Source organism: Convolutriloba macropyga, chromosome 9, assembly GCF_964194025.1.
Source record: "Convolutriloba macropyga chromosome 9, txConMacr16.3, whole genome shotgun sequence".
NCBI lineage: Eukaryota > Metazoa > Xenacoelomorpha > Acoela > Convolutidae > Convolutriloba > Convolutriloba macropyga.
Window position 1 is genome coordinate 31,572,275 of NC_134476.1, and position 25,658 is coordinate 31,597,932.

The 25,658-nt window shown below is 33.7% G+C and overlaps 1 protein-coding gene across 3 annotated transcripts in view; it reads left to right on the forward strand.

Annotated features, from left to right (window-relative positions):
- The first annotated feature begins 2,409 nt into the window (after positions 1 to 2,409).
- LOC142345730 (receptor-type tyrosine-protein phosphatase alpha-like) overlaps positions 2,410 to 25,658 on the forward strand; it is a 74,249-nt gene continuing 51,000 nt past the window's right edge. For 2 of the 3 annotated variants that reach the window (XM_075398017.1, XM_075398019.1), the window contains exons 1-6: positions 2,410 to 3,003; positions 4,896 to 4,995; positions 12,762 to 12,838; positions 15,052 to 15,186; positions 15,932 to 16,003; positions 16,837 to 16,905. In XM_075398017.1, coding sequence (XP_075254132.1) covers positions 2,896 to 3,003; positions 4,896 to 4,995; positions 12,762 to 12,838; positions 15,052 to 15,186; positions 15,932 to 16,003; positions 16,837 to 16,905 — 561 coding nt within the window. In that variant the 5' untranslated portion in view covers positions 2,410 to 2,895. The remainder of the gene's footprint in view (positions 3,004 to 4,895; positions 4,996 to 12,761; positions 12,839 to 15,051; positions 15,187 to 15,931; positions 16,004 to 16,836; positions 16,906 to 25,658) is intronic. The other variant, XM_075398018.1, reaches the window with a different exon arrangement.

Here is a 25,658-nt window from a genome sequence, read left to right on the forward strand (position 1 = left end):
AAACATGAAACTGGAAATGCTACTCTAGCTAACGCAATGCACACTTGCAATGACGTAACACAATCACCAAGTATAAAATTGAATTGATCTCAAAACAAAAATTGCAATCATATTCTCAAAAAAAAATCAAAAAAATTTAAAGTTATTGTTATAAGTAAATTCCATTAACGATATGAAAGAAGATCTCAATGTCTTCTTCAAAGTACATGTCTTTAGTCAAAGAATTTTTTGAGATTTACATTGTTTTCTATTTCTCTAATTTGAAAATAGGTTTTAAAAGTTGTTTAAAAACGATTATAATTAGGAGATACAACGATTTGTTGTTACTGATCTCACGTCAGTAAGGAAATCTAACAGTTGAACTAATGGTCATTTTCTAGTTTTTAGTAAAAATTTGCGCGAAAAAAGTCTTTGAATATTTTTTTGGCATGAAAACTGGAATGCAGAAGATCACTGAACAAGGGGAATTTTGAGAAAAAGGCTCTGAACAATTTTTTGTTGCCCTTCAGTCCAAAAAAGAGAACCTGATCAGACAGAATCAAACTACTAAAAATCGGACACATCTAAACGATTCAGAAAACAACAATGAATACCAAATTTGTACACAAACCCATACATTTTTATATAGAGTTATTTTTATTTATGTTAGTTTTTATGTTAGTTTTTATTTATGCTAGTTGATCAGAAACTGGTATGAAATATCTCAAATGCCCACATGTGTGCATCACAAAACATACGAGCATTGCATGTGGTGTAACTTGGGGATGACGATTCGGTGTTACTCCGAAAAAAAATCAAAAATTTCATATGAATAATTTACGATGTCAAGAAGACCATTTTTTAAATGTTCAGAAGCAACTGAAAGATATATGAGTAGCTTATGGGTGCTTAAGGAGCTCAATTGTTTTTCTCGGGTTTCGGATACCACATATACATATCTTGGTAACCATAGAAATTTTTAATTCGGTTGACTGAAAGCGGAGGGAAAGGATCGAAGCCTCTTGAATTGTTTTTCCTACAATTTAAGATGTGTATCGGCTAGCGAACATTTGACATTCTGCTAACATGTGGATAACAAAATTGAAAAACAGTTGCTTTAAACATTTCAAACATTTGAATTGAAATAAAACATGGTGCTGTAGTGGTAGAGCGTCAACAAGGATGTTGAAAGTCAGTGGTTCGAGTCACCCAGACAGCGCTCTGATCGCTGACAATATGCTAGGGCAACGCTTAAAAATGCTAGTCATGTGTATTTTCTACGCCTTTAAACGTTAAGTTACGTGAAAGCTACGCAAAGAAAAAATACGAAACACCAAAGCTTTCAACTAATTCACCACCTCCTAAGATACGTGATGTAACAGTCCAATTTAAAAGGTAAGATTTTTTAAGAATGCCATGCTTTGGTCGTACAGTTATCAAGGCGACAGGACTGCAGAGGTTCAGAGGGTTGGTTCTCACAGGCTGAGGTCTGAGTAATAAAATGCAAAAATAATGTTGAGTGTATGTAAGATCAACGCTTAGGAATCTATAACTATATAAGATATACGTTAGAAAAATGCTTGGAAATGCTAAAGGATTCACGCACTTCGCCTCCACCGCATAAGAGACGTGATACTGGAGTCCCTTTAAAAAGAGTACATTTCTCAAGAAAACTAAGTTACGTTGGTACAGTAGTAGGGCCAAAGGGAAGTAGGAGGTCAGTGGACTGAATCTTACAAACGGAGTTCTAAACAGAAACAATGCAAGAGTAACGTTTATAAACGCTAATTTTTTGTTAAATCTACACTTAAAAGCGCCAAAATTATGAAACGCTAAGTTTATATAAGAAATATCTTTAAAAACGCAAATATGATTTAAGATAAGCTCTTACATTCAGCGTTTCCACCCAAAAAATGAAAGAAAATTGAGGGGAATTTTCTAACTTTTCAAACACTAGTTACCGCTTATGTTACATAAGTTTGACCGAATATCCGAAAAAAGACAAAAAGTTTTAAAAATGTATACATCATCTTTTAGTTTTAAAATTCTTTAAAATCGTAAATTAGAGGTTGTTGCAAACTAATCCTTTTTCCTTTCGAATCATAAACTGTATATTCTTTATAATATGAACTTGATGAACTTTTGGGTGGTACTCTTCCAACATGTAATAATGGCGGCTTCTGTTTACTGGAGCTTGAAGCTTTTGCCACGTTCTCTGGGTGTTCTAGACTTTCACATTCTAGCTTACAGCTATATTTTCCTGTTTTTGCAATTCACAACAACATTTACAAGCTATAATAATTACTTTTGCTTATTCTATAACACGCAAATATGTCTCCGAATGAACTTTTCGAGACCTTCTTTAGAGCAAAGTGTACGCAAGCTTTAGCGTTTCTTCAAACAAAGCTTCAAATGAGTATAACATAGAATTCGAAAGAGCGAAGCTGACAGAACGCTTTAAAATCTTACTTCGAATTTTCTGCTATATATTATTATTGTAGAAACGTTTGGTTTCATCGTTGGTAAAGCTAGTTATAATAGATTACGACCTTTGGTAATATGCTGGTTACTTAATAACTCGTTGAACGACTAATATGAGTAATTGATGTATGCGTTAGATTGGTACAGTTTTATCGTAATATTGTAATCTCAAAGAATTCATTGATTACCGATTAAACAAGCTCAGCTGAATTGACCGTTATGAATGTGATATCAAAGTTTCTGCCCACGCTCCAGGCGTGAATTTTGCTTAATCTTTAAGCGTAGGATTAGCTGATATTGTTAATATTCAGAATCCAGACCTATTTGTTTCCGAGATTTCTGTCGCCTATCATGTTCAGAATAATTTATCTATTATGATCTGAAATTTAAGCATATTTTCATTTCGCTGTTTACTTGTAACCTCACTAATTAGACATGGCCCATCATTTCCCCAACGAAGTAGACCCATTTGTAGTTACTCTTCAAAAGGTGCAGTCGGTGTTCGAGAAAATTTCCCAGAAGAATGCTGAACAGGAATTTCAGGTGAGTTGATATATACAAAGGTTCCTCGAATAGTTTAAATCTTCGAGTCTAAGTCGTCCAGGGTAAGACTGTATGTCGCACAATCTGAGGTGCCGGACTCTGGCTACATGAAATATGACTAGGTTTTCTTCACATGGACAAAATTCATTCGTCGTAATCTGGCGATAAATGAGCATTGAAGATCTATTAACTGATTATGACCAAATTATGTCCAATCACGGCGACAATTTTTGGGCTTGAGTCTCTTCTGAAAGAAATAAAAAACGAGTAGAGATAAAAAAAAACGTGAAATGAGCAGCTAGGAGAATAATTTAAAGTCTGATGATGACAAATTTATTTCTGACTGCGTCTAATTATGTTCTCTACAATGTCTGATAATGGCTGATTTTCATCTGGATGGTTTTGACGATGAAGCTTTCTATTTTGGGTTTGAGAAGTCACCCTAGTCGAAAATGAATGGAAATTTATAAAGATTTTTTATATTTTTTGAAAATAATGGATTATTTATAAATATTTATTAACTTCGAGAAAATGATGCAGACTTTATAAAAATTGATTATAATTTTTTATTGAACTATTTTTAATGTTTTTTAAAGTTCTTCTTAAATACACGCTAATGCTATAATATAAAGCCATTCAAATATAATTGATAATTTATAAATAATTATAAATTTTGGAAATGAAAATACTGGATTATTCATAAAAATTTATAAAACTCCTAGAAAATAATACAAAATTAACCATTGGTTGATTTTGACCACAGCAATTGTGAATAGCTTGGTAAGTATTTAAAAACGTCATTCATAAGCATCCAGTGCCTTCCACCTTCTAATGAAATGGTTATTTTAATCAAATCCCATTTTTAAATATCGTTTTAATCAGCATCAGGACTTTGCTTAAATTGTAAAATAAAAATCAATTGTCTCCCGTGTTAAGGAATTTTGTTTTTCGCTTGTAAGAAATCGTCGTTTTTTATTCGTTTTCATTAGACAAAAACAATCAAAGCCCTTACGTGGTAATCGTCGATTTTTTCGTTATTTCGTCGTTACTGTTATGTAGGAAATGATCGTTTTTTCAAAAAAACGACGTAAAAACGTGATCCCCTCTGTGATTCGAACCATTGCACTCCCTATACATTGCCTAATGCACTGACCACTGAGCTATCAGGCCATAATATCTCTTGGCCAAAACGATCTAATAGAGAAAAACTAGTTCAAGAGCAATTAAACGACGAAAAAACGATCAAAAAACAACTATTTCATTTGAAAAAAAAAAACAACGTGAGAAAAACAAAAAAACAAGGAAGAAACGATCATTTCTTACACTTAAAAGACGACTTAGACGACAGAAATTAATGAAAACGACGAAAACGACGACAAAACGACAAAAACTATGATTTCTTACAAAATATTGTCGTTTTTTCGTCGTTGTCCTCAACACGGGCTACAAACAGGCTGATTTTGTACAGAAGATTTATGTGTTATAGCTGTTTCTCTCATATCTTTTCTGAGATGTAACGAATCTTATAATTCCCGCTGAAAAATTTTTTTAATTTTTTTTGTTTGCAAGTTGAAAATAACTGCTTATGAGCGTTGCTTGGTAACGCACTTCCTGAAAGTCTGAAGTTAATAATAAAACAAAGTAACCACCGCATTCATCAATGTTAACAATTATTTTTAAGGTAAGCATAGATCCTTGGCAACAAATTTCGTGCATAGTTTCCACGCATTCTGAGAATTTTGTACAAAATTATCCGTTTAAACCCGCTGAGACCTAAAACCCAGGTTAAAGGGGTTAAAACTTGAAGCACCATCCACTCTACTTCGCCAATTTGTACTAAATGGAAGCTACATTTTAACAGCGGCTATGATGTCAATAACCAAACTTTTTAGCTGATGGAATTGGAGAGTGGTGCGAGTGAAATGCCCTCTAGATTATCAGCCGTGAAAGGTGGCAACTTCAAGAAGAACAGATACAGGGATATATTGCCATGTAAGTTGTTTACTCAAACTTACACTATTAGCTGGGAAAGTCACCTAACAAGTTGTTGTCACCGAAAACTAATATTTTTGGATCAATTCTGCATCCCCCGCTTAGTGGGCATGTAACCTGCCAGGTGCAAGTGCTATTTTTTTTTATTTTTTATGCTTACATGCCATATAACATATGTGGATCTTTCCCGTTTGAAATTCAGTCATTTAGTAGTGATCAGTTGAAACGGTTCTTCACCATTCTTCACCGGTTTTGAATTCAAAACGAGATAGAAGTAGGATATTTATTGACTCAGCGGTATACTTAGCAGAAGTGATGAGAGCTTTGTAGAAAAGTAATCGCCCCAAACTGTACTGGGAACAAGTATATGTTATGGTATAGTTCTGGGAAACCTCAGGCAATTAGAGCTGAAGGCCGAGAGTGCTTGCGCCCGAGGCTGAGCTCGAATTCCTGAAGGTTTTCCAGAACTATACTCTAACTTATTTAGACCTCAATTTTGTAGTTCAAAACTCAAAGAGATAATTCAATTGAAAACTATAGTAACAAAGCCTTTCTGCATTTTTTGAAAGAATACTTTTTCATCAAATCGTTATTTCTTAGAACTAATTCTGCTGTTTTTCAATTTCAAGTTCTATTCTCCTCTCTCCTGCTCGTCAAACAAAATCATGTCTCGTTCCAAATCGCAACCATAGTCGAAATCGTTGTTCGCATTCAATTTTTCGATAACTCTTTATTCAGAATTTTTGATGTTTCATCTTCAATAATTGTTTTTTCAACAATCTCCTGTAATCATCTGATATTTATTTAGGATTAAGGGATCGCAGAAGTTGTCAACAGGATAGATTAAAAAATTATTAAAGAATTAATAAATTATTTCTTTATATTGAATCAATTATAGAGCTTAACAAAAATCTGTTTGCCAAAGTTATAAACTTTTGTGACTGTTTCCTCTTTTTGAACCATCCCCTCTGAGTATCTTTGAAAAAAGGATTCTTTTTCTCTCGGACAAAATTGGGCTCCAAATAACTTTCTCCAGGAGACATGCTTTAAGGCTCGCAAGAATTTTTCCAAGAAGTTTGCTCAGGTTGTTGCTCATTTTTTTTTACCTTTTTATCAGCTGGATTAAAACATGACAGTGTGATAAATTACCACCAAACTGATTAAATTCTAAGTTTGCTGTGATGTCTACCGTAAACTCTTGAAAAAAATGTTGAACGAATAAAATTTGAAAATTACTTATTGCTTGATCCGTTTTCCAAATTACTGATCAACACTAAATTATCTGTTGATATTTTTAACAGCAAACTTGAGGTCTGACGACTTATGCCTAACTCGTTTTTTTGCTCAGTCATTATAGCTGATCAGTAATTTTGGCTTAAAAATTTTAAAGTTACCTAATTTTAAAAATCCCACCCTTTTAGCACATTCAAACAGGAATATTTTTTTCAGAAAATAACCTTTTGAGCTTATGCGTGATAATTTCACTTTTTGGAAAAATTTTAATACTTTACCTGAGAGTAATGTTTTTGCTTGAAACTTTGCAAGTTCGATTAATTACTATCCAACGAAGTTTGCAGCAATTATATTAGTCCTGTGGTTATTTTTCTCTTGGCCCATTTTTAACAGACTTTTTTTGAATTTTTGACCTCAAAAATGCACATGATAAACAGGTGACACCCGACGGGCATTAACGGCTCTTCAGACCAATTAATGCTCCTCGCGTTTACTAGGCCCTAAATAAGCAATTCATCGAAATTGTTTTGCAGCCATACCTTTATGTTGTGACGAGCGGTTCTTAACGTAAGAGTTTGAGCCCCCTCACTACTTGACGCAGCCAACAGCTCACCAGTCGTTTGAGAGCAACTTGCCCGATTTTAGTCGGTTATGGTTGCTTTTGAAATCCAATTTTCCAGACCGGTTATCATTGTTCGACGTTTTTGTGCCAGTTCTTACTACTTTTTATCCTTTTGCCTCTAAATTTTGGACACTCTGCAAACTTTTTGTTGGTCTTTTTATCTTTTGTCATGTTTCTGTTTGCTGTTTTTCACCGTTGCTTCAATTTTTTTTAACAAATCTTCAGCGGGACAAAACACATTAAGCATAGGTCGTCTCGAGTGCAAGAATTTTCAGTACTTGTACTATAAAAATTAATAACTTTTTTTTATAAAAAACAACTTATGAAAAATTTTGCTTTTATTAACTATCTCTATTTCAGATTTTATGAAAGCAATCTTTGTTGAAGCGCTTCCTTGTCATAAATGGACTCCAAAAATCGCTCTGAAGAAAAAAGTTTCCGAGCACGAATATTTTCTTGTAACCCTTTCGGTTAAACAAGAACTATTTGATAAGCAATAAACAAAAAAGTCTTACAGATAAAAAAACAGATCGAAAAAATTAATAAGATTTATATTTGCAATTTTTAACATTTTTATAACAATGCTTCAGCATAATTATTTTGCTCGGAGATATAAAACGCTCAATTTTGCTTTAAAAATAAACATCTACAATCATACAATTTTAAAAAAAAAATTGTGTCAAGTTCTGATATTGGGGAAAGGATAAGATTTCATCTGGTTATATTCACTCAAAGATGAGACTTTTGCAGCAAATTTTTGTTTAAAGAAAAAGGTTACTTCTCACTGGTCAAATTGGCTCAAATTTTTCATTTTAATCCATATAAGTCTGCAAAGTTGATAGAGATGTTTTGCGAAAAATGGGGAATCAGTTTTGCAAGGTGGCCAATATGATTGAATTACTCTGAGTTAACAACAAAGAAAATCATTCTCAAAAATCTAATGTCTGTAGTTCAGTCAAAGTACTTAACATTTTTCAATCGCATTATATTCACAAATTTACACTATGTTATTAGTAAAATCTTTTTGAAGACCTTCTACACCGCTCAAAATTTGGTTTGCTTATTACGCTCGGTTTTCTCTTGAATTTAAATGATGTGACAGCATGCAGAACAACCTAAGACATCCTAAAACCTTGAAGAAAAACAATATATGTTCTTTTCCAAAATATGCACAGTAATTTTTTCGATAAAAAAAGCAATGGCCTTGTCGGAAAATCTTTAGTGGTTGTACGCCAAGATTACATTTATCATGAAACGTTGTAACATTCCATCTTCAATAAAATCTTTATACCCCATGTCTATTTCAAAGATCCATATGTAAAACAAGAGACCGGAAAGCTGCTAAAAAGTTTGACGCAAGGTATTCAAGAGTTTGCAGGCTTAACGCACAAAAAAGTTTTTGCAACTGACAAGGTGTAATTGGTAGTTTTTTGGTACATTCGCTAGGTGCCTTAGAGCTCGAGAGTTTGGGATGCTATCTGTTTCAAAAATTTAAAACTATTGTTCCTGAAGGTTTAAATGGAAACTATTTGCTACCGAGAGTAGCTAATTTGATCCTTAAAGTATTTAGTCTCTAAATAGAAACATTTCGGTCCGGGACTCAGAAAACTTCTTTAGAGAATTTATGGCCTGCGCAATTTTGTGCGCCAACATGCATCTAAAACTCGCAAAAAACTTTCATTTCAGTCAGAGAAGTCGTTTGGAATATCACGAGGCAGCTTGTATGCATTGGATAAAAGTTATTCGCACCGTTTGAACCAAACAAAATGCCGTCGTTTTTCGGCAGACAAATCGCAAACTCTTTAGCTTACTCGAGAAAGATAAGTGTTATAAAATTTGAAAGACAAAGACTCAGGCCAACTCTACGAACACCACACCCATTACGCACATCAACGCCCATAAACAAACACCAACACCAAAAAAATTTTGAAATTTTCTTTTTTTGCTAACGTTGATCTTTACTCACGTTTCGTCACCAATCATCCAGTTCTTTCTTGATTGTTTTTATTTAAATAAATGTCTTGATTTGTTTAAGCAATTTTGTTGGTAACTGTGTTTTGACACAATCTTGATACGAAACTTTCTGAAGTTTTTCGAAGTCATTTTTTGCTTCATGAGCATAATTGGACAATTGGTTTTTTTAAAAAATCTAGCATATGAGTTATTACCGAAATTTTAGAAACATAACTGAAATTGTAGGAAAATTTAAAAACGTAATTTGCAACCAAAGCTATGTATTTTTTCGAATTTTTTAATGATTTCTGACAGTTTTTGCGCTCGGCCTCTATTTGAGTCTAACATTTATCGGAACTAACTTATGCATTAAAAAAACACTTTTTTCTCTTAGACACTTATACCAAAAAAATTCCTAAAAGGCACACAAATACGTAGAGCCTTACAGGCACACACACACACACACACACACACACACACACACACAAGCATACATACAAACCCCGACAAAAAAGAGATTTCTATTTGGCAATTGATCTATACTCAGTGTTCGCCAGTGTTCATTAAAATTTTGTTTGTTTTTCAAAAAAAACAGTGTTTGGACCTACTTAGGCAATTGTACCGGCAATCCAAAAATTGACATCAAAATTTGAAATAAAAGTTTTGAAGTTCTTACAAAAAATTTGTCAATTTTGAGGTTCCATAATCTTAATGGGTCAATTCGTTGACAAAAAAACCTCGCAAATGTTGCACCAGCTAGATTTGACAAACACATTTCTGGTTTTGAACTTGTTTAAATGTCAATTTGTAGCAAAAGCTACGTAGTTTTCTAATTTTTTAAGGTTTTCTGGCAGTTTTGCACTCTGCTTCTACTTGTGTCTCTACTTAAGAGAACCATAAAGGTTGTCTTAAGGGCTCCTATTTAGTATCTTTGGGGAATACTGGTTACAGAAACTTTAAGTTTTGACCCTTGCAAACTTTCGAGTCTTTTGAAAGAGAAAGAGAACTTTAAAAATTTTTTATCGGAACTGTATAAGAAAAGAAATTTGGGGGTTAACGAAAAACAATTGAAAAAAAATCAGCTAATTTTCAAAAATCAGGGCAACTTTTTCAGCAGGAGTTTCCTAAATTTCTAATTTATAAAATTCGATTTTCTAAATTTCTAAACTTATCAAATTTTGAAGGTTTAAGGGGAAACTATTGGCTAACGAGTGTAGATAATTTGATCAATTTAATCCTTAAACACAAACTTTTGGGTCCCAGAATCATAAAAATTATGGGGCAAATTTAACAAAATGGTTTATGCAATTCCGTACAGTGAGTTTGAACATGCATCTGAAGGTCGAAAATGGAATTTCATTTCTGTCACAGAAATCGTTTGGAGGGTCCGGAAGCAGCTTGTATGAATTGGATAAAAATTACTTGCACTGTTTGAACCAAACAATATGTGGTCGTTTTTCGGCAGTAAAACAAAAACTCTTCAGAACACTCTAGGAAGATAAAGAATTAAACAATTTGAATGACACAGACAAACACTACAAACACCACACCCATTACGCACACAAACGCCAAAATACAACCCACGACACCAAAAAAGTTTTTAAAATTTCTTTTTTGTCAACTGACCTTCACTCGAGGTTCGTCACCGTAAATCTAGTTCTTCCTTGATTTTTTAAATTAAAAGTCTCAAGCTGTTGAACCAATTTTATTGGTAACTGTGTTTTTGGCACAATTTTGAAACAAAACTTTTTGAATTTTTTCGAAGTCAATTATATGCTTCTTTATCATAATTGAACAAATAGTTTTTATTTGAAAAAACTGTCATAAGTGTTACCAACAAGACTTTAGCAACATTAATGTGGTTTTAGGAACATTTGGAGCTGCAATTTGTTATCAAAATTAATTTTTCTAGGTTTTTTTTTAAGATATCTGGCAATTTTTGCATTATGCCTCTATTTGTGTCTAACATTTAACGAAATTAATTTAATCAAACAAACTCTTTCATTTTTTTCTTAGACACAAATAGTATAGACATCAAACAAAAAATAATCATATACTTAGGAGCTTACAGGCGCACGCACATACACACATATACACCCACAAGCATAAATTCAAAACCCGACAAAAAATTTCTTCTTGGCAATTGATTTATCCTCAATGTTCATTTAAAAGTGTGTTCATATAAAATTTGTTGTTTTTTCAAAAACGGGCTTGGATTTCATGAGGCAATTGTATCGGCAATCGCAAAATTGACACCAAAACTAGAAAGATATTTTTTGAAATTCGTTAAAAAATTTTGTCGTTTTTGAGGTTCCATGAGCATAACGGGTCAGTTCGTTAACAAAAAACTTTTAAAACAACACTAGATTTTAGAAAAATTACATTTTTTGCTTTTATTTTTACATGTTGTTTTTTGGTTTCTACATTTTTGGAACTTTGAATTTCCTGAAATCTTCTCTTTTACAAAAAACCGTTCAATTCGGGAAAAAGTTCATACAACAGGTTTAATCGACAAAAATGGACGCATAAAAATTTTCAACGAAATTTTAAGGAAAAAATGTAAGTTGGCTGATTTTTTCAAAATTTTGGGCCAAATAGTTTAATTCGTCAACATTTACGCTTGAAACTGTAGAGAATTACCAGTAACAACCAAAACGCTATCTTACCCAAACCAAATATTACTAGAAATTTCTCCGTTCGTTTTTTATTAAATTTGAACGCGATTTGTCACCTCTACCCTCACTCACCTCCCCCACCGGAGCGAAAATTTTATAACTCTTTCTATTTTTACTTCGAAATTTTAAAATATTCCCTTTTTCAAATTTAGAATATTTTTTATATAAACCAAAACTAGATTCAGGGACTACAAAGGGGTGGTTTTCTCTACGATGCGTAAACAAAAAGTGAACGTTTGAAAAAAAGCCAGACTGGCATATATGTGTTGGAACAATAAGATAATGCCATCACTGAGTTTAGCATATCAATTTAAGTTTGTAATTAAGAATATTTTTTGCTCTAAACAAATAATATTTCTCAAAACTAATACATTAATGCCAATAGTTTAAACGAATGACGTGATTAGCTTCAAACTAGCATTGAGTGTTAGCTGATATCGTATTAAATAATTTCATCTAATTAGGACAACTATATTAGCAGGAATTTTTTTCAGTTGAAATTGGAAAATAAAAACGGAACCGATGAAAAATCTTCCGTGCCTGCAATATCGTTTACTCAATTTCTCGACACTATGAAGCATTTTACAAGATTGTGTATTCATTTTTAACTCAATATGTTTCAGTTGGCGTTCATGTTTTTCAACTTCCTTATGTGTTTTCTGCAATTCATGATAAATTTTTTGAAAAAATTTATCCGTGATAAAGTAAATTTTGCGAAAATTTTCAGTGTATTGTTCTGTCGAAAGCTTTCAACGTTTAGTGCAAGAAAACCCTACATGTTCGTTTTTTTCTTTCAACTATGCCTGCATATTGTTATTGAACATTCTTTTTGCTGATAATGAAGGTTATTTTACATTGGATGTCTTAATTTCATGTTTTTAAGAGGAGTGTTTTCCAAAACATGGCCCTAAATTTTTGCTTCCCCGTTTACCCAGCCTTCCTTAATCAGCTTCTCAAAATATACTGAAAATGGTTCTAACGGCCCATCCTAGTTTTATCTGATCTCAGGTTGAAGTTCCAGTATTGTTAAATGAGTAAGGGTCATGAAAAGGTTCGACGCAGTTGTTGCTTTATTTTGCAGAAGTGTTTACATTTTAAGAGCTGCCAATGACATCAGGTTTATTAGTCTTCTCGATTAATCTTTGATATGGAAAATTTGCTCTGGAAAAAGTTGATTCTTAGATTTTGCATGGAATGCGGACCCCATTTTTATCGTTGCGATATTTCATGCTGGTCGCCATTTTTTTTGTAGAAACGAAATGTATTCAAATATTTTGTTTCAGTTGACTATAACAGGGTCACAGTAGATGCAGAGAATAGAGGTCACGATGACGATTATATCAACGCTTCTTACATCACAGTTCGTATTTTAACCCCCCCCCCCCCCCCCCCCACCGCACATTGATTGTTACTATCTACCATCGTCATATTTACATCTTTATAAAGTCATATATCAATTGCATTGGTTATTCCCACCTCATCCGGCCTTGAAAACCGCTGTTACTGCACAAAGGCGCATTAGTTTGTTCTTGTGCGGAGCAGCTAAAAAGTTTGAAAAACGAAGAATTCAGAAATTGAAAGATCGAATGAGTGTACATTTCCTATCATTTCGTATGAACGAGGCAAAATTCAATACTTGTCAGCGCAATAAGGGGATAAAAAGGTAAGCTTCATGAGTAATACTCATACCTATCTCAGTCACTTTCTAGCACGTTTCTTAAAAAAAGTTAGACGTTGAATTTTAAAATTTTATATCAGAAATTTGCTGTGAGCGCAGTATTATTTTTTGAAGTGCAAAAATTATATAAGGAATGTGTCTCCAATGTATAGTACTAGAACAGTAGTACACATTGGAGATTGCAGGTTGATTCCTGAGTCAAAACCATTTTTTTTTTTAAAAAAAATGCAGCTAAAGTTTTGAGTTTTTGATGAGTTTTGTGAGATGCCACGTTTTCGAAGCTCAACTCGACTCATTTTCGAGGGCTGCTTGACAATTTGTTTCGAATAAAAATAAAGGCTAAAATAGAACCCCTCGAGATCCAATTTGAGACGTTTTTAGATGTTAAGTGTTTCTGAACAGTTGTTGGCCGAAAAAAGTCCGAAAATAGCCAAAACCACAATGTTTGTCAAACGCTTTCAACTGTGTAAAATCCGATAAGAGAAGAGCAACCATGAGCGTCCTTTTGATGCCCCTGTTATTCGAAATCAATCCCCAGTCGATCGAGTGCTAGCGCCAAATAAAACCACCAATATTTGGCCCCCTTCTCTTTTGGCATACTTACCGACGTTTTTTGAAAATTTTTCTACCTATTTTCTCAATCTCGCTCACCAATTGCCCTGCTATTTAACATTACGAGCGTCTGACGGTACCAAAAAACTACATACAAAGGAAGATATGCGTTCAATGAGGAAAGCGTTTAAGTTTTGTGAAAGTGGCTCCCACAAAGCTATTAAAATCTTTAAAATGAAAAATAAGATCAAACAAATTTGAAAAGTAGTTACGTTCGGCTGTAAGGGTTTTTGACAAAATCTTAATCAGTTTTGAAAAGAAGAAAATGTAAGACAATTAAAATAAGCCTACCAAAACTTATTGCAAGTGTCTTCATCAAAAAAGGAATTTCATACTAGATTTATCATTCTATTACATATTTTCATACAAATAAGGGAAGTGTTTTCCACGGTTTATGTCTATTTAAACTGCTGTTAAAAGAAGCTGCTTTTTTAAAAATTAAATAGGCCGAAAATACCACTAGATACTAATATATTGTAGCAACTAGTTGACCAAAAAGGGGGAAACATAGTCCACAAAACATGAAAGCTTAAGATAATAAAGATTGGAACAATCAAAGGATCATAACATAAACGGGAGATTACTTGCAAGTAATCCCTCATTTGTTTTTATCCTCTAGTTCCTTGCTCTGTTTCATGCTCCGTTTCCTCAACAGGTGGCAAATATGACACTTCATCATCCATGAAAGCTATAGAGTGATTATTGTGCAATTAATCTGCCTCTTAATTTATGTTCCTTTGCGTGTTCTTGTCTTTCTTATCTTAGGCTGTCATGTTTTGTGGATTATGTTTTCCTTGTTTGGTCAATTATTCGGTGCTACTTTGTCGAATCTAGTAACTTTTGTGGGTATTTTAGGCCTAATCACTTATAGCAAATGCGGCTTCTTTTCAAAGTGATTATTGCTTCCGGTCCGTAAGCGGAAAATGCGGTCTCAAATTTTGTGAAAACTAATTGCGCTAAATTTTTTGAAAACTAATTGCGCTAAATTTTGCGGATGGTGCTTCCGTCGAACATATTTGGCGGTGCAAAGCAGTTTTCACTTTTCAACTTTCAGTTTAAAATTGAAAACCACTGACTTTAATTTCTATATAGAGAACCGTCTTTTGATCCGCGAAGTTTTTAAGTACGAACGAGTAAATGCGCTCAGAAATTTGGTACCGGTAGACGCTTGTAATGAAGTATTTCAGACCCACCGATTCTTGGTCCAAGACTTGGATTTAGACTTGGAAGTCTTTGCCAAGGCGTGCACAAGACTGATAAGTGATTGATGGAGTGATGTTTAGGATTACAACGGTCTGAACTTGTTGATTGCAAGCCAGGCCCCCTTGTCTAACACGGTGCATGACTTCTGGCTCATGTGCTGGACCAACAACGTCAGCTGTATTGTCATGCTCTGTGACTTCTACGAAAACGGAAAGGTTCTCTATCTCCTCATACTTATACCCACTATTGGAAACTGAACACACAATATGAAACCCTAAAATCAGTTGCATTGAAAAATACTGATTAAAATCTCATTTTAGATTCTTCGCCGCGTTTGTACTGAACTTAAAATCAAAAGTCTTAACTTCATAGAGTTTTCTATGGAAACACAATTTAGATGTTTGAATTTGTTTAGCTCTTCTGCTATTCCGGTTGGAAGTGTTGGTTAATATGTGCCGAAGTGCTTAACTTGAAAATATAAACTTAAGAAAATACAAATTGATCTTCGTTGTTTTTCAGCGCCGTCCATACATATATTTTTTTAGAAAATTCAATACCCCCCACATTAAATAAAATTTGATCACGACTGTTTTTTTAAAAATGTGACAGACCAGGCTGAGGTCCCAGACGAAACCAATCATATCCAGAAGGAAGCTGAATGCACTGGGTGGTGCATCGTGCGTTCAAAATCACATTTAAAAAATACAAAATCGCAAAAACATCGAAAAATGCACAAAAATCTGAACATGAAACGTACGATAGTCTGAAGATTAATGCGCGCAGGTCTGAAAATGAATGCACGAAAGGACATAACATGTTTCTGTCTGGATAGATCTGACTTTACCTCTGTAGCGGTCTGGTCATACAAGATTTCCGTCTGTCACCTCAGCCTGAGAATGCATCACTGCAGTGCTTCAAGACGCTGGTTTTTCCATTAAAGATGATTCTTTTGGTTTTTAGAAAAAGTGTGAACAGTACTTCCCAACAATCATCAACGAGCCCTTCGACACGGATCGACTCACAATAGAACTCGTAAGTTGTCAATTTTTTAAAAATTTAACCTTCGCTAGGGTGGAAAATCTTTGGGACTGAAACTTCAACATTTGATGTACAAAAACAACTATTGAAGTGAAAAGCAGACCAGGTCTTAACTATATTGGTAAATTGTTTTTCGGAAGCTATTATTACAACAAACGTACTGCAATGACAACAACTTATAGAGAAAACACCACTGAGATCACTATTAGGTCACATGGTGGCCCGTATTGAGGCGTCTCAAAAATTTTTTCTGATTAGGCTGCGCAAATAAAAACGAGGAAATTTTGAAGAACAAAGTCTGTTGGGTAAGAAGACAATAAAACATTTACTGTTGATTTGGTCGTTTCAAAACTTTCATTTCCGGCTAGAAAAGGTATCATACAATTGGCAGTGCACCATGGGAATCCATTTGAAGTTAGGAGATTAATTGTAATTAACAAACCATGTATAAATACAGTCGATTTTGCTTACAATGCTATGCAAATATATTTAAAATGCAAACTTTGTCGGGTTTGCTTTAGCTTGTAATTTTTTTTATTCCGCACGGCAAAGTGTTTCACCCGTAGCTTTTAGATATATAACCCTGTTTAAAGTTTGCTAGTTTGACTTGATGTGCCCGGACTTGACCTCCGGACAAAATCAGTACTGAACAAAGGTTTTCCAGTTCTGTATTTTTACTCTGACCACTACTATGGTCATGATCATGATCACGCATGTCATATTTTAGAACTTTCATGACAAATTTCAGAACAAAAAAATGTCTGCATTAAGAATGCATCATGATAACAGTACAGTCTGAAAATGCTATTGCATGCTGTTTGTTTCAGGAGTCGTGCACACCTCTCTTCAGTGATTTGACCATTCGTCATCTTGTAGTCACCAGTCTCATTCCATCGGTATGGCTACTTTTTCAAACCTTTTGCTTTTAATCAGATTTCAAAACTTTAATTACACTTGAATGATTTCACTTGAATGATTTTTTTGAATTATTTTTTCAATTACTGACCCAGCAGAACAGTCCCAGTTCGAGGTGGCCAGACCGAAGTGATCTTTGATCAGACCATCTTCGAGCGCACACATGTTCTCGGTGCGCTCGAATTACATGGTCTGCAGAAGACTTCGAGCGCACTTTTGTCTGGACAATAGTCTGGAACTTGTCTGATCAGCGGTCACTTCCATCCAGGACAGTCTGACCAGAGGCAGTTTTGTGCGCACACTTTTCTGACCAGAGGCCAATTCGAGCGCACACTAGTCTAATCAGAGACCGATTTCGGCATTTTTTTTTTTGTTTTTTACTAACAGAAGTTGTCGCTCCCAAGAGTCAACAATACAGTAGCATTCTGATCAGAGACTCATCGAAAGCCTGATGGGTTGATCATAAACAAGAGGTCCAGCTGATAGCAACTGCCGGTCCCTTTTTGAAAAGCTTAGTATTGACTGTAGATCAAGACGTTATTATGCAAAGCTGTCTAAGGTCATCTATATAGTCAAAAACATGAATTAATGGCATGCTCAACAATAATTTTTTTCGGCACTTGGGATTTCTTTTCGTTAGCGTTACTTTAAGAATGGGCTTTTACCTAGTTGAATATTTTTCTAAAAACATCAACTTTCTTGAAATGAATACATTATAACAAAATTGAGAGATTTTCTTCATGTTTAAATCCATTCTCTGATCACAGACTATTTTGAACGCACTTTAGTCTGATCAGAGGCCACTTCGAGTGCACAATAATCTGATCAGAGGCGATTTCGAGCGCACTTCAGACTGATCAGAGGCGAACTCGAGCGCACACTAGTCTGATCAGGAGGTGAAATTCGAGCGCACAATAGTCTGATCAGAGGAAGTTTCCGAGCGCACTTTAAGCGCACATGGAGCTTCGAGCGCACTATAGCCTGATCAGAGGACAAATCAGTCTGGGTCGGTCTGATCAGAGATCACTTTTGTCTGGCATGGTCTGATCAGAGGCCATTTCGGTCTGGACCTCAACCTGGGTATGCCCCCTCCACTCGTTGTCTGTCTAATGGCCTCAAACGGAAAGTATTTGGTACTTTATCAGATAATGATGAGTACTGAACTGAGAAAAAATTGGTGCAAAATCAGGGTGTCAACGAGAAATTGAGAAATAGTTTGAGAATTACGGCAAAATTGGTAGAACAATGTTTATTGTCACAATTTCCGGAGACATCTTTCAACGTGCGACACGTGATACAAATCAGTTTAACCAAAATGTTTTACAAAATGTTTTACCGCCTAATTAATCAAATTTGTTGTTTCTTAAAATCAACAAAGTAATTCAATTTTTTTATTGGACACTTCAAACACCGCATGCCTGCCGAGACATGCAAATCAGATAAATTGTAAAATAAAGTTTTTTGGTAAGTTTTTTCGACATTTTTTCCGGGGTTGATTAAACTTGCTAACCACAAATGTACGCTAATTACCATTACAAAAATTCTATTTGATGTTGGTGCGGTGCGTAAGCTTTCATATATGGTATCGTTCAACATTTATTTTTTTTTAAAATTTGATATTTTGATCTTATTTTTAATCGTGTCAGGGCCGTCACCAGCATGCCATAACCCCAAAATTGTAATTTTTTCATTGTTAGAAGGACTTAGTGATAAACCATTCACTTTATGGTGAAAGCAATTAAAACAGGAGTTATCAATACACATTTTGTTCTAAAAATAACAGAAAAAATATAGGTTTTAGAAATTTTTTTTATTATTCAAGGAACCAGAAAATCAGTAATGAATAATCTCCACTCAGTACTGGAACTAAGCAATAGAGAATTGTTCTTCACGCCTGACCAAAGCAACATTATATGTCAGAAATGAAACATATATTTTCCATTCTGCGTTTTTATTACAAGCAAAAACACTTCAAAAAGTGGGATGAACAGCATGATTTGTCACCGTGAAAATTTGACTCTGAAAATGTGAAAAGGTTTGAATCTGTAGTTTTTATACGCAGTAAAATCTGCAGTAGTGTCATCCAATTCGCAGCGTTTGATTACAGTCGGTCTTGGCTACCCGGGTCGAGGCCGAATGGTTATCTTGTAAGAACTTGCAAGTTTCTGGCAGAAACTTACAAGGCGATGCATCGCCTTTCAAGTTTTTCTTACAAAAACTTGCAAGTTCTTACAAGTTAACCATTCGACTTACAAGTTACTTACAAGTTAACCATTCGCACACACACCAAATACACGCGCACACACACACATACACGCACACAGACACATGCATATACACACACATGCACACACACGCACACACATACATACACTTACATACGCACTAAACCGTAAATAAAACGTTGCCAGACATGAATGTAAACGGATGTTTGAAAAAAAATAGAATCTTGAAAAGTGTGAATTAAATTATAAAAAAAGGGTTTAAAAATGGAGGGCCACTAAATTATTTTGAGAAAAAAACTGAGATATGACTTTGAAAAATCAATCAAAAGCAATATTATGGGAACATTTTTAAAAAAGCAATCGCGACGAAGCTAATTGAGATCTACACTTTTTTAATGGAAGTGCAAAAGGAACTCTCTTGAATTGATAAAATTCAAAAAGTAACCATTTTGTCTACTTAGGTCGGATTGTATTTTGTTATCCAAACAGAGTAACTAACTCCCACGCACTTTCTACGGTAAATGACTGAATGTTGAATTGATTTAACCAATAAGAGTTGTGCTCGACCGGAACGAACTTGCAAGAAACTTACAAGTTAGCCATTCGCCTTGCAAGTTCTTACAAGTTAACCATTTGGTCTCAACCCGGGTATTGGCAGCGGCATAATTAGTCTGCGTTTGCCCTTCAAAGAGTAAATTATTGGAACCGAGTCTTCATGCCGCGCTTCTTGGAATGAAAAGTTACTTTTGTTATAAGTGGTTATCAGCGTAAGGTCACGTTTGTTTTTAATGAAAACGTTAGAAGAATGCCAGGATGTAAACAGCGGAATGTCAAAAGGAAGACGCCGTCGAGTAAAACGTGTGCAATTAAAATTGATGGGTTAGGATAAAACATTAGTAAAAATATGTGCATAAACAAATCTAATAAATTACACTTGAATTGAATGAATCCAAAATTAACATGTTATAATCGAAGGAATGTGAATAAAGATGAGGATTCGCATCAAAATTGTCAATTAATGTGCAAATTATTTGGCATTTTTAACAATGGCATAAGGATTGTGAATCAGACCGTAAATCAATATCTATAAAGCATAAATATATATAATTTTTATATATATATATATATATATATATATATACAATATATATATATATATATATATATATATATATATATATGTATGTATGTATGTATGTATGTATGTATGTATGTATGTATGTATGTATATATATATATATATATATATATATATATATATATACTGTATTTTTGGGAACTCCTGTTTTCACTGCACATGTTTTTCACAGTCGGCGCGTAGAGCTGTTCAGAATTCCACAGAGTATACATTTGAAGCTCCACAGAATTTACTTTTGACTGTAATGAAGAACAACAGCGCTAACCTCTGACTGTTTACTGTTTCAACAGACAGACCCTACTTTCGACAGGACACATATAACACAGACTATACCTTTCAATGTCCAGTTTGGGCAATTTTTAAAAGGTATTTTCAGAGATTCAGAATTAGATTTGCGAATTGTCTATTCAAAGTAACTGTACCACTGCTGAAATACTCTGTGACGTAAGTCTGGACCAAAAATTTATCTTTTTAGCGATAAATTTTGCCCAGATTGAAAGGTTTTTTAAATCCAACATGAGGCAAGTTCTTGGTCTGTTAGAATTTAATTATTACAACGTAATTATAACAATAGAAAAAGAGGAGAAGAAAATTTTTTATTCCATTGATGATTCGCACTGATTCAATTCCGAAGCACATTATTGTAGATTCAATATTTTCGTTTTTCAGATTGTTACAAAACACAAGCGTATACACCTCCAATTAAGTTTAGGAGAAATTCTGATAAATTTTATATGCGATGAACAACAATAGTTTTTAAGAAAACTTTTTTCAGCTTCTATGAAAACTCTGGTGTGGGTTGAAGAAAGTGGAGTAAATTTTGGCTTTCTAATTTCTCAATTTCTTGCCAACCAGGAAGGTAGAAAAATTGATCTTTTCCGTTTGTCCCCCCCCCCCCCAGTATGTTTTGCGCCCCCCAGTTACGGAGCACGTGCCTTTACATAGTAAATCATTTCGTAAAAATCGGCACGTGCGTCTTGTGGATGCAAATAATATGTGCCCACTTAGCTGGGAGGGGAGCTTAAACGGTAACGTTCCTGAAAATTTTTGCTCTTGTTCGACATACCGAGAAAATATGAGCTAAAGTCAAAGTAGAACTACGAAAATTAAAACTTATTCGGTTTCTGTTCCTCCTCGCCCAGCTCAGGGTGCATTTAAGCTTAACGCACCAAGGCGCACGTGCTTTTTTATACTGGAACGTGCTGTTTTTTACGTAATAACGTGCCAAATAACAACTCATAATTTGCTATCTGTGCCATAAAAAACACCGGAATGGGGGTTGTACACCCGGGTGTACAACCGGGTGTACAAATAGTACACCCGGGTTGAAGTTTCTTTGATTTCATACAAGGATCATATATGATTTCATACTGTCCATACTTGATTTCTTAGTACGATCCTTGTATGAAACCAAAGAAATCATATATGATCCTTGTATGAATACCAAGAAATCATATATGATCCTAGAACGAATACCAAGAATCATAAATCTATTTTTCGAAAAATGTTCTACCATTTATGTTTTTTTTGGTAGGGCATCACCTATATAATACCCCGTCATCACATTGTGATCCGCCAAAAGACCCTAACGCACACTATCAATTGCAAAGTTGGGCACTAAATAAAAGAGTAAGTCCAAATAGATAACAAAATTTTTGACATACTCTGAAGCCAGTTTATACTTATACTTATGTGTTATATATGACTTTGTATGATTTCCAAGAAATTTTTCAACTTTAATAGAAAATCAAAATTATACAGTTTTTAGTCTTTGAAATTTTTTGTATGATCCCTGTATGATTTCTAGGAAATCATATATGGTCCTCGTATGACTACCAAGAATTCATACAAATCATACATGACCTAGTATGATTACTAAGAATCATATATGACCTAGCACGAAATCAAAGAAATTTGTGTGATCGTTGACCCGGGCATATTTAATAAATGAAACCCAATAATTAATTAATTCAAAAATAAATAACATCAACTCATATAATGGTTATGTTAGTTGTATCTTAGAAGTTAATAGCAAGATATTAAGTAGAAAAAAATAAAACCTGCACATATTTAAGGCCAAATATAAAACCAAATATATGCAAAAAGCATGAGAACAAAATGAAATTGTTTTCAAAAACATTAACCGCAATCTTCTCGAAATTTTTACCTGACAGTTAAATCTTCTCAAAGTCAGTCAAAAATTTCAAATTGTTGAAGTTTTTCTCAATTAAGCACTTTGTGTTTGTATTTCCACTAATTGAGATGATACGATATATTTTAAGGATTGTGAGACAATCAATAAAAAATTCTGCAATTTTGGAAGCTTTTCATCAATGCAATTTTCATTTCACTGACCCCCCCCCCATTGTAAATTACAATGAATTACCATTACAATTGAATTTGTAACGCTGGAGCATTTGGCACTAAAACGACCTTTCTTGAACTCACTGATGCTGTGCATGAACACACTAAGCTTAATAGATTTACGAAGTACACATTAATTGCTTTACTTATAAAATGTCTAGACTTTGAACAGGCTTATCTCTTAAGCGTGAAATAGTCTCATATTGACGCATTCTTTATCCTCTAGTTATCAGTATTCCGCACCGAAATCTAAATCAATAAATGAATGTTGCTTTCGTCATACAGCCAAACTTGGCAAAATGAGGCCGATAATTGCTCATATTAATAGCAAGACGTCAAACTAATGACGCGCATAAAGCTATGCTTTTTCAGTACAATTGTGTTCCGAAATAAGCAGAAAAAATTACAGTCGGGAGCAATTTTCAGCCAAAATTTATTCAACAATCTGAATGAATGCTAAAGTACGATCACAATAAAATTGAAAAATGATCTTAAAAATTGGCTGGAGACTCCGTGCCTTTTTGCTGCTCTAAGTAAAAAGGCACGGATTACAAAAGCTAAGGAAAACTAAGCAGCATAATGAAAACCATGCGATAGAGTTATGAATCATGGATTGAAAATCGCACACAAAGTACCGACCCGGCTCATCCTCATTTTTGGCATAATTGTCTACCAAATGAGGAACAGATTAAAAAAATTCAAAAAATTGGCGACGGAAAAAAATCGGATCAAAAATACCTCAGTAGATTTAAAAAAACGCGTTAGATTGACGAGATCTGCCATTTTTAAGAAAGTGGGGCAAGACGAACAAAAAAATGAAACATCAACAACAAACATTAACTATATCCAAAATTTTATGTCCATTTTTTTAAATTAATAATAAAGTCAAGATAGCGTCATATAATACTGAATTAGATAAAATTACTTGCACTTCACTAGAAAAGATATGGGACCAGGCCATAATAAGACTAGGTTACAATTAGACAAAAACGAACAAAAAGAGTAAAGTTAACTAATTCGCTTATATTTTTAAAAACAGATAATTTCAAAGTAATGAAAACCATTAGATATCAACTGAAAACGTCCTAATGATTAATTATCACCGATATCTATATAGGAGGGCTTTGAGACCTGTCTTTCTTCAATTTTTTATGCAGTTACAAAAGGACAACAAATAGAGACAACAAACAAAAACTCAATTGAAATTTGCGAGAAAACGCTGTCTAAGCCGTTAAGCCAAATTTTACACCTCAAAACATGCTCAGTTGCTTAATCTGCGAGTGCCAATAATGTGTTATTTGAACTTTCACTGTTGAGACTAGGTAAAAAACTGACAGAAAAATGAAAAAGTTGTAAAATTAAGAAATACTTTTGTATTTTCGAAAATAATTGTTTTCAAGGTCAAAACAGCCATTAGTTACAAATTGGAAAATTAGGTTCGTTTATTCATCCAAATGAAGCCGTTGAGACCTGTACATATATAAAATAAGTCTTACCTTTAGAAAAGTAAAGTCAAAAACAGACAAAAATAAAAAAAATACCGTTTTTTCAAAAACGAAAACCGTGTTCAAGCCAGTCATAACAAATTCTTCAAACTCTTAAGTTGATGTACACTTTCTCGAGTTCTCGACATCAAAAATGTCATATGTGGCCTGTGATTGATTAACGAGACTTTAACAAATACACACAAAGAAAAGAACAAAGGCAAAGTTAAAAAGTATTTTAAAAAAAAAACAATTGTTTTCAAAGTCATGAAAGCCATCAGCTATCTACTCATATCAGAACGTAAGCTCAAATAATCCTCCATAAGAAAAAGAAAATTGTGTGCCATTCTCCAGGAAGTTGCAAACGATGAAAAGACAAACTGAAAACGACGAAAAGACAAACTGAAAACGACAGTTAAAGACAAAATTTAAAGAGAAATATAATTCTTCGAGAAAGCTGTGCCTTACTTTGAACGCCAGTAATGTGTTATGTAAAATTTCAATAAAGTGACAATAAAAAAAACGAGAAAAAATTTCTGATAAATGGGCAATTGCCTAAAAGTGAAGTAGGAAACTGTGAAATCTGTTAGTATGAAAGCCAGAAAACAATGACTTAACGCGTGAAATCAAAAGTAAAGATTAAAAATTAACTCAAAAGACAGGAAAAACATTCTTTCCTTGCTGACCTTCAGCTACAAGTTGACCAAATTAAGATAAAAATGTTGGCAAAGTTCAAAAAACCATTGTATATTGAAAAATCAAATAGTTTTAAAAGCCATAACGACCAAAAGCTTTTGAGTTAAAACCTAGATGCATTTTTTTCGAACTGCTTAGGAAACTAATTGCACTTATCACCATTGAGCTATTATTTGAGTTGTTCTTTGCTGTAATTAACATAAAAAAGGCAGCTTTTTTGAAAAAAAAAGACCGACTGTTTACAATCGGAATATCTTTTGAATTTTAACAGTTCGAGACTGGAACAAATCTAGTCTTGCTATTGCTGTTCATTCACTAAGAACATTTATTTGATTCGAATAAAAAAGATATAGCTAATTTGTTAGTAAAAGAAATCAAAATGAATGCTGCGTTTATTATAATCACCGAGAAAATTTAGTAAAAAACGGCAAAAATTTAATCCAGAACACTCAATATAAGTGAAAGTAGGACTAGCCCCCTTTGGAAAATACAAAGATTGTGTCAGTGGTTTCTGGGTGCGTAATTCCGGCAAATTTAATCAAATTGGAATAAAAATCTTAGTTCGTGCATTTTTTGATGAAAAAGGCTGAACTTTGGAGATTTCAGCCAAAGTTTTAGTCAAAATAATTAAATCAAAATAAATTTTTGTCTTTGAAAAACAAATCAACAGCACTTTTGTTAACAATTTTAATATTTTTTATCAAAAATATCTATTTTTAGGAAAAATGTCCGGAAATTGTGAATAAAAATAACTCAAATCAGTCTCAATATTCCGAAACTTCGATAACTTACTTAGAAAACGAATTCAAAAAAATCTTTTAATAATA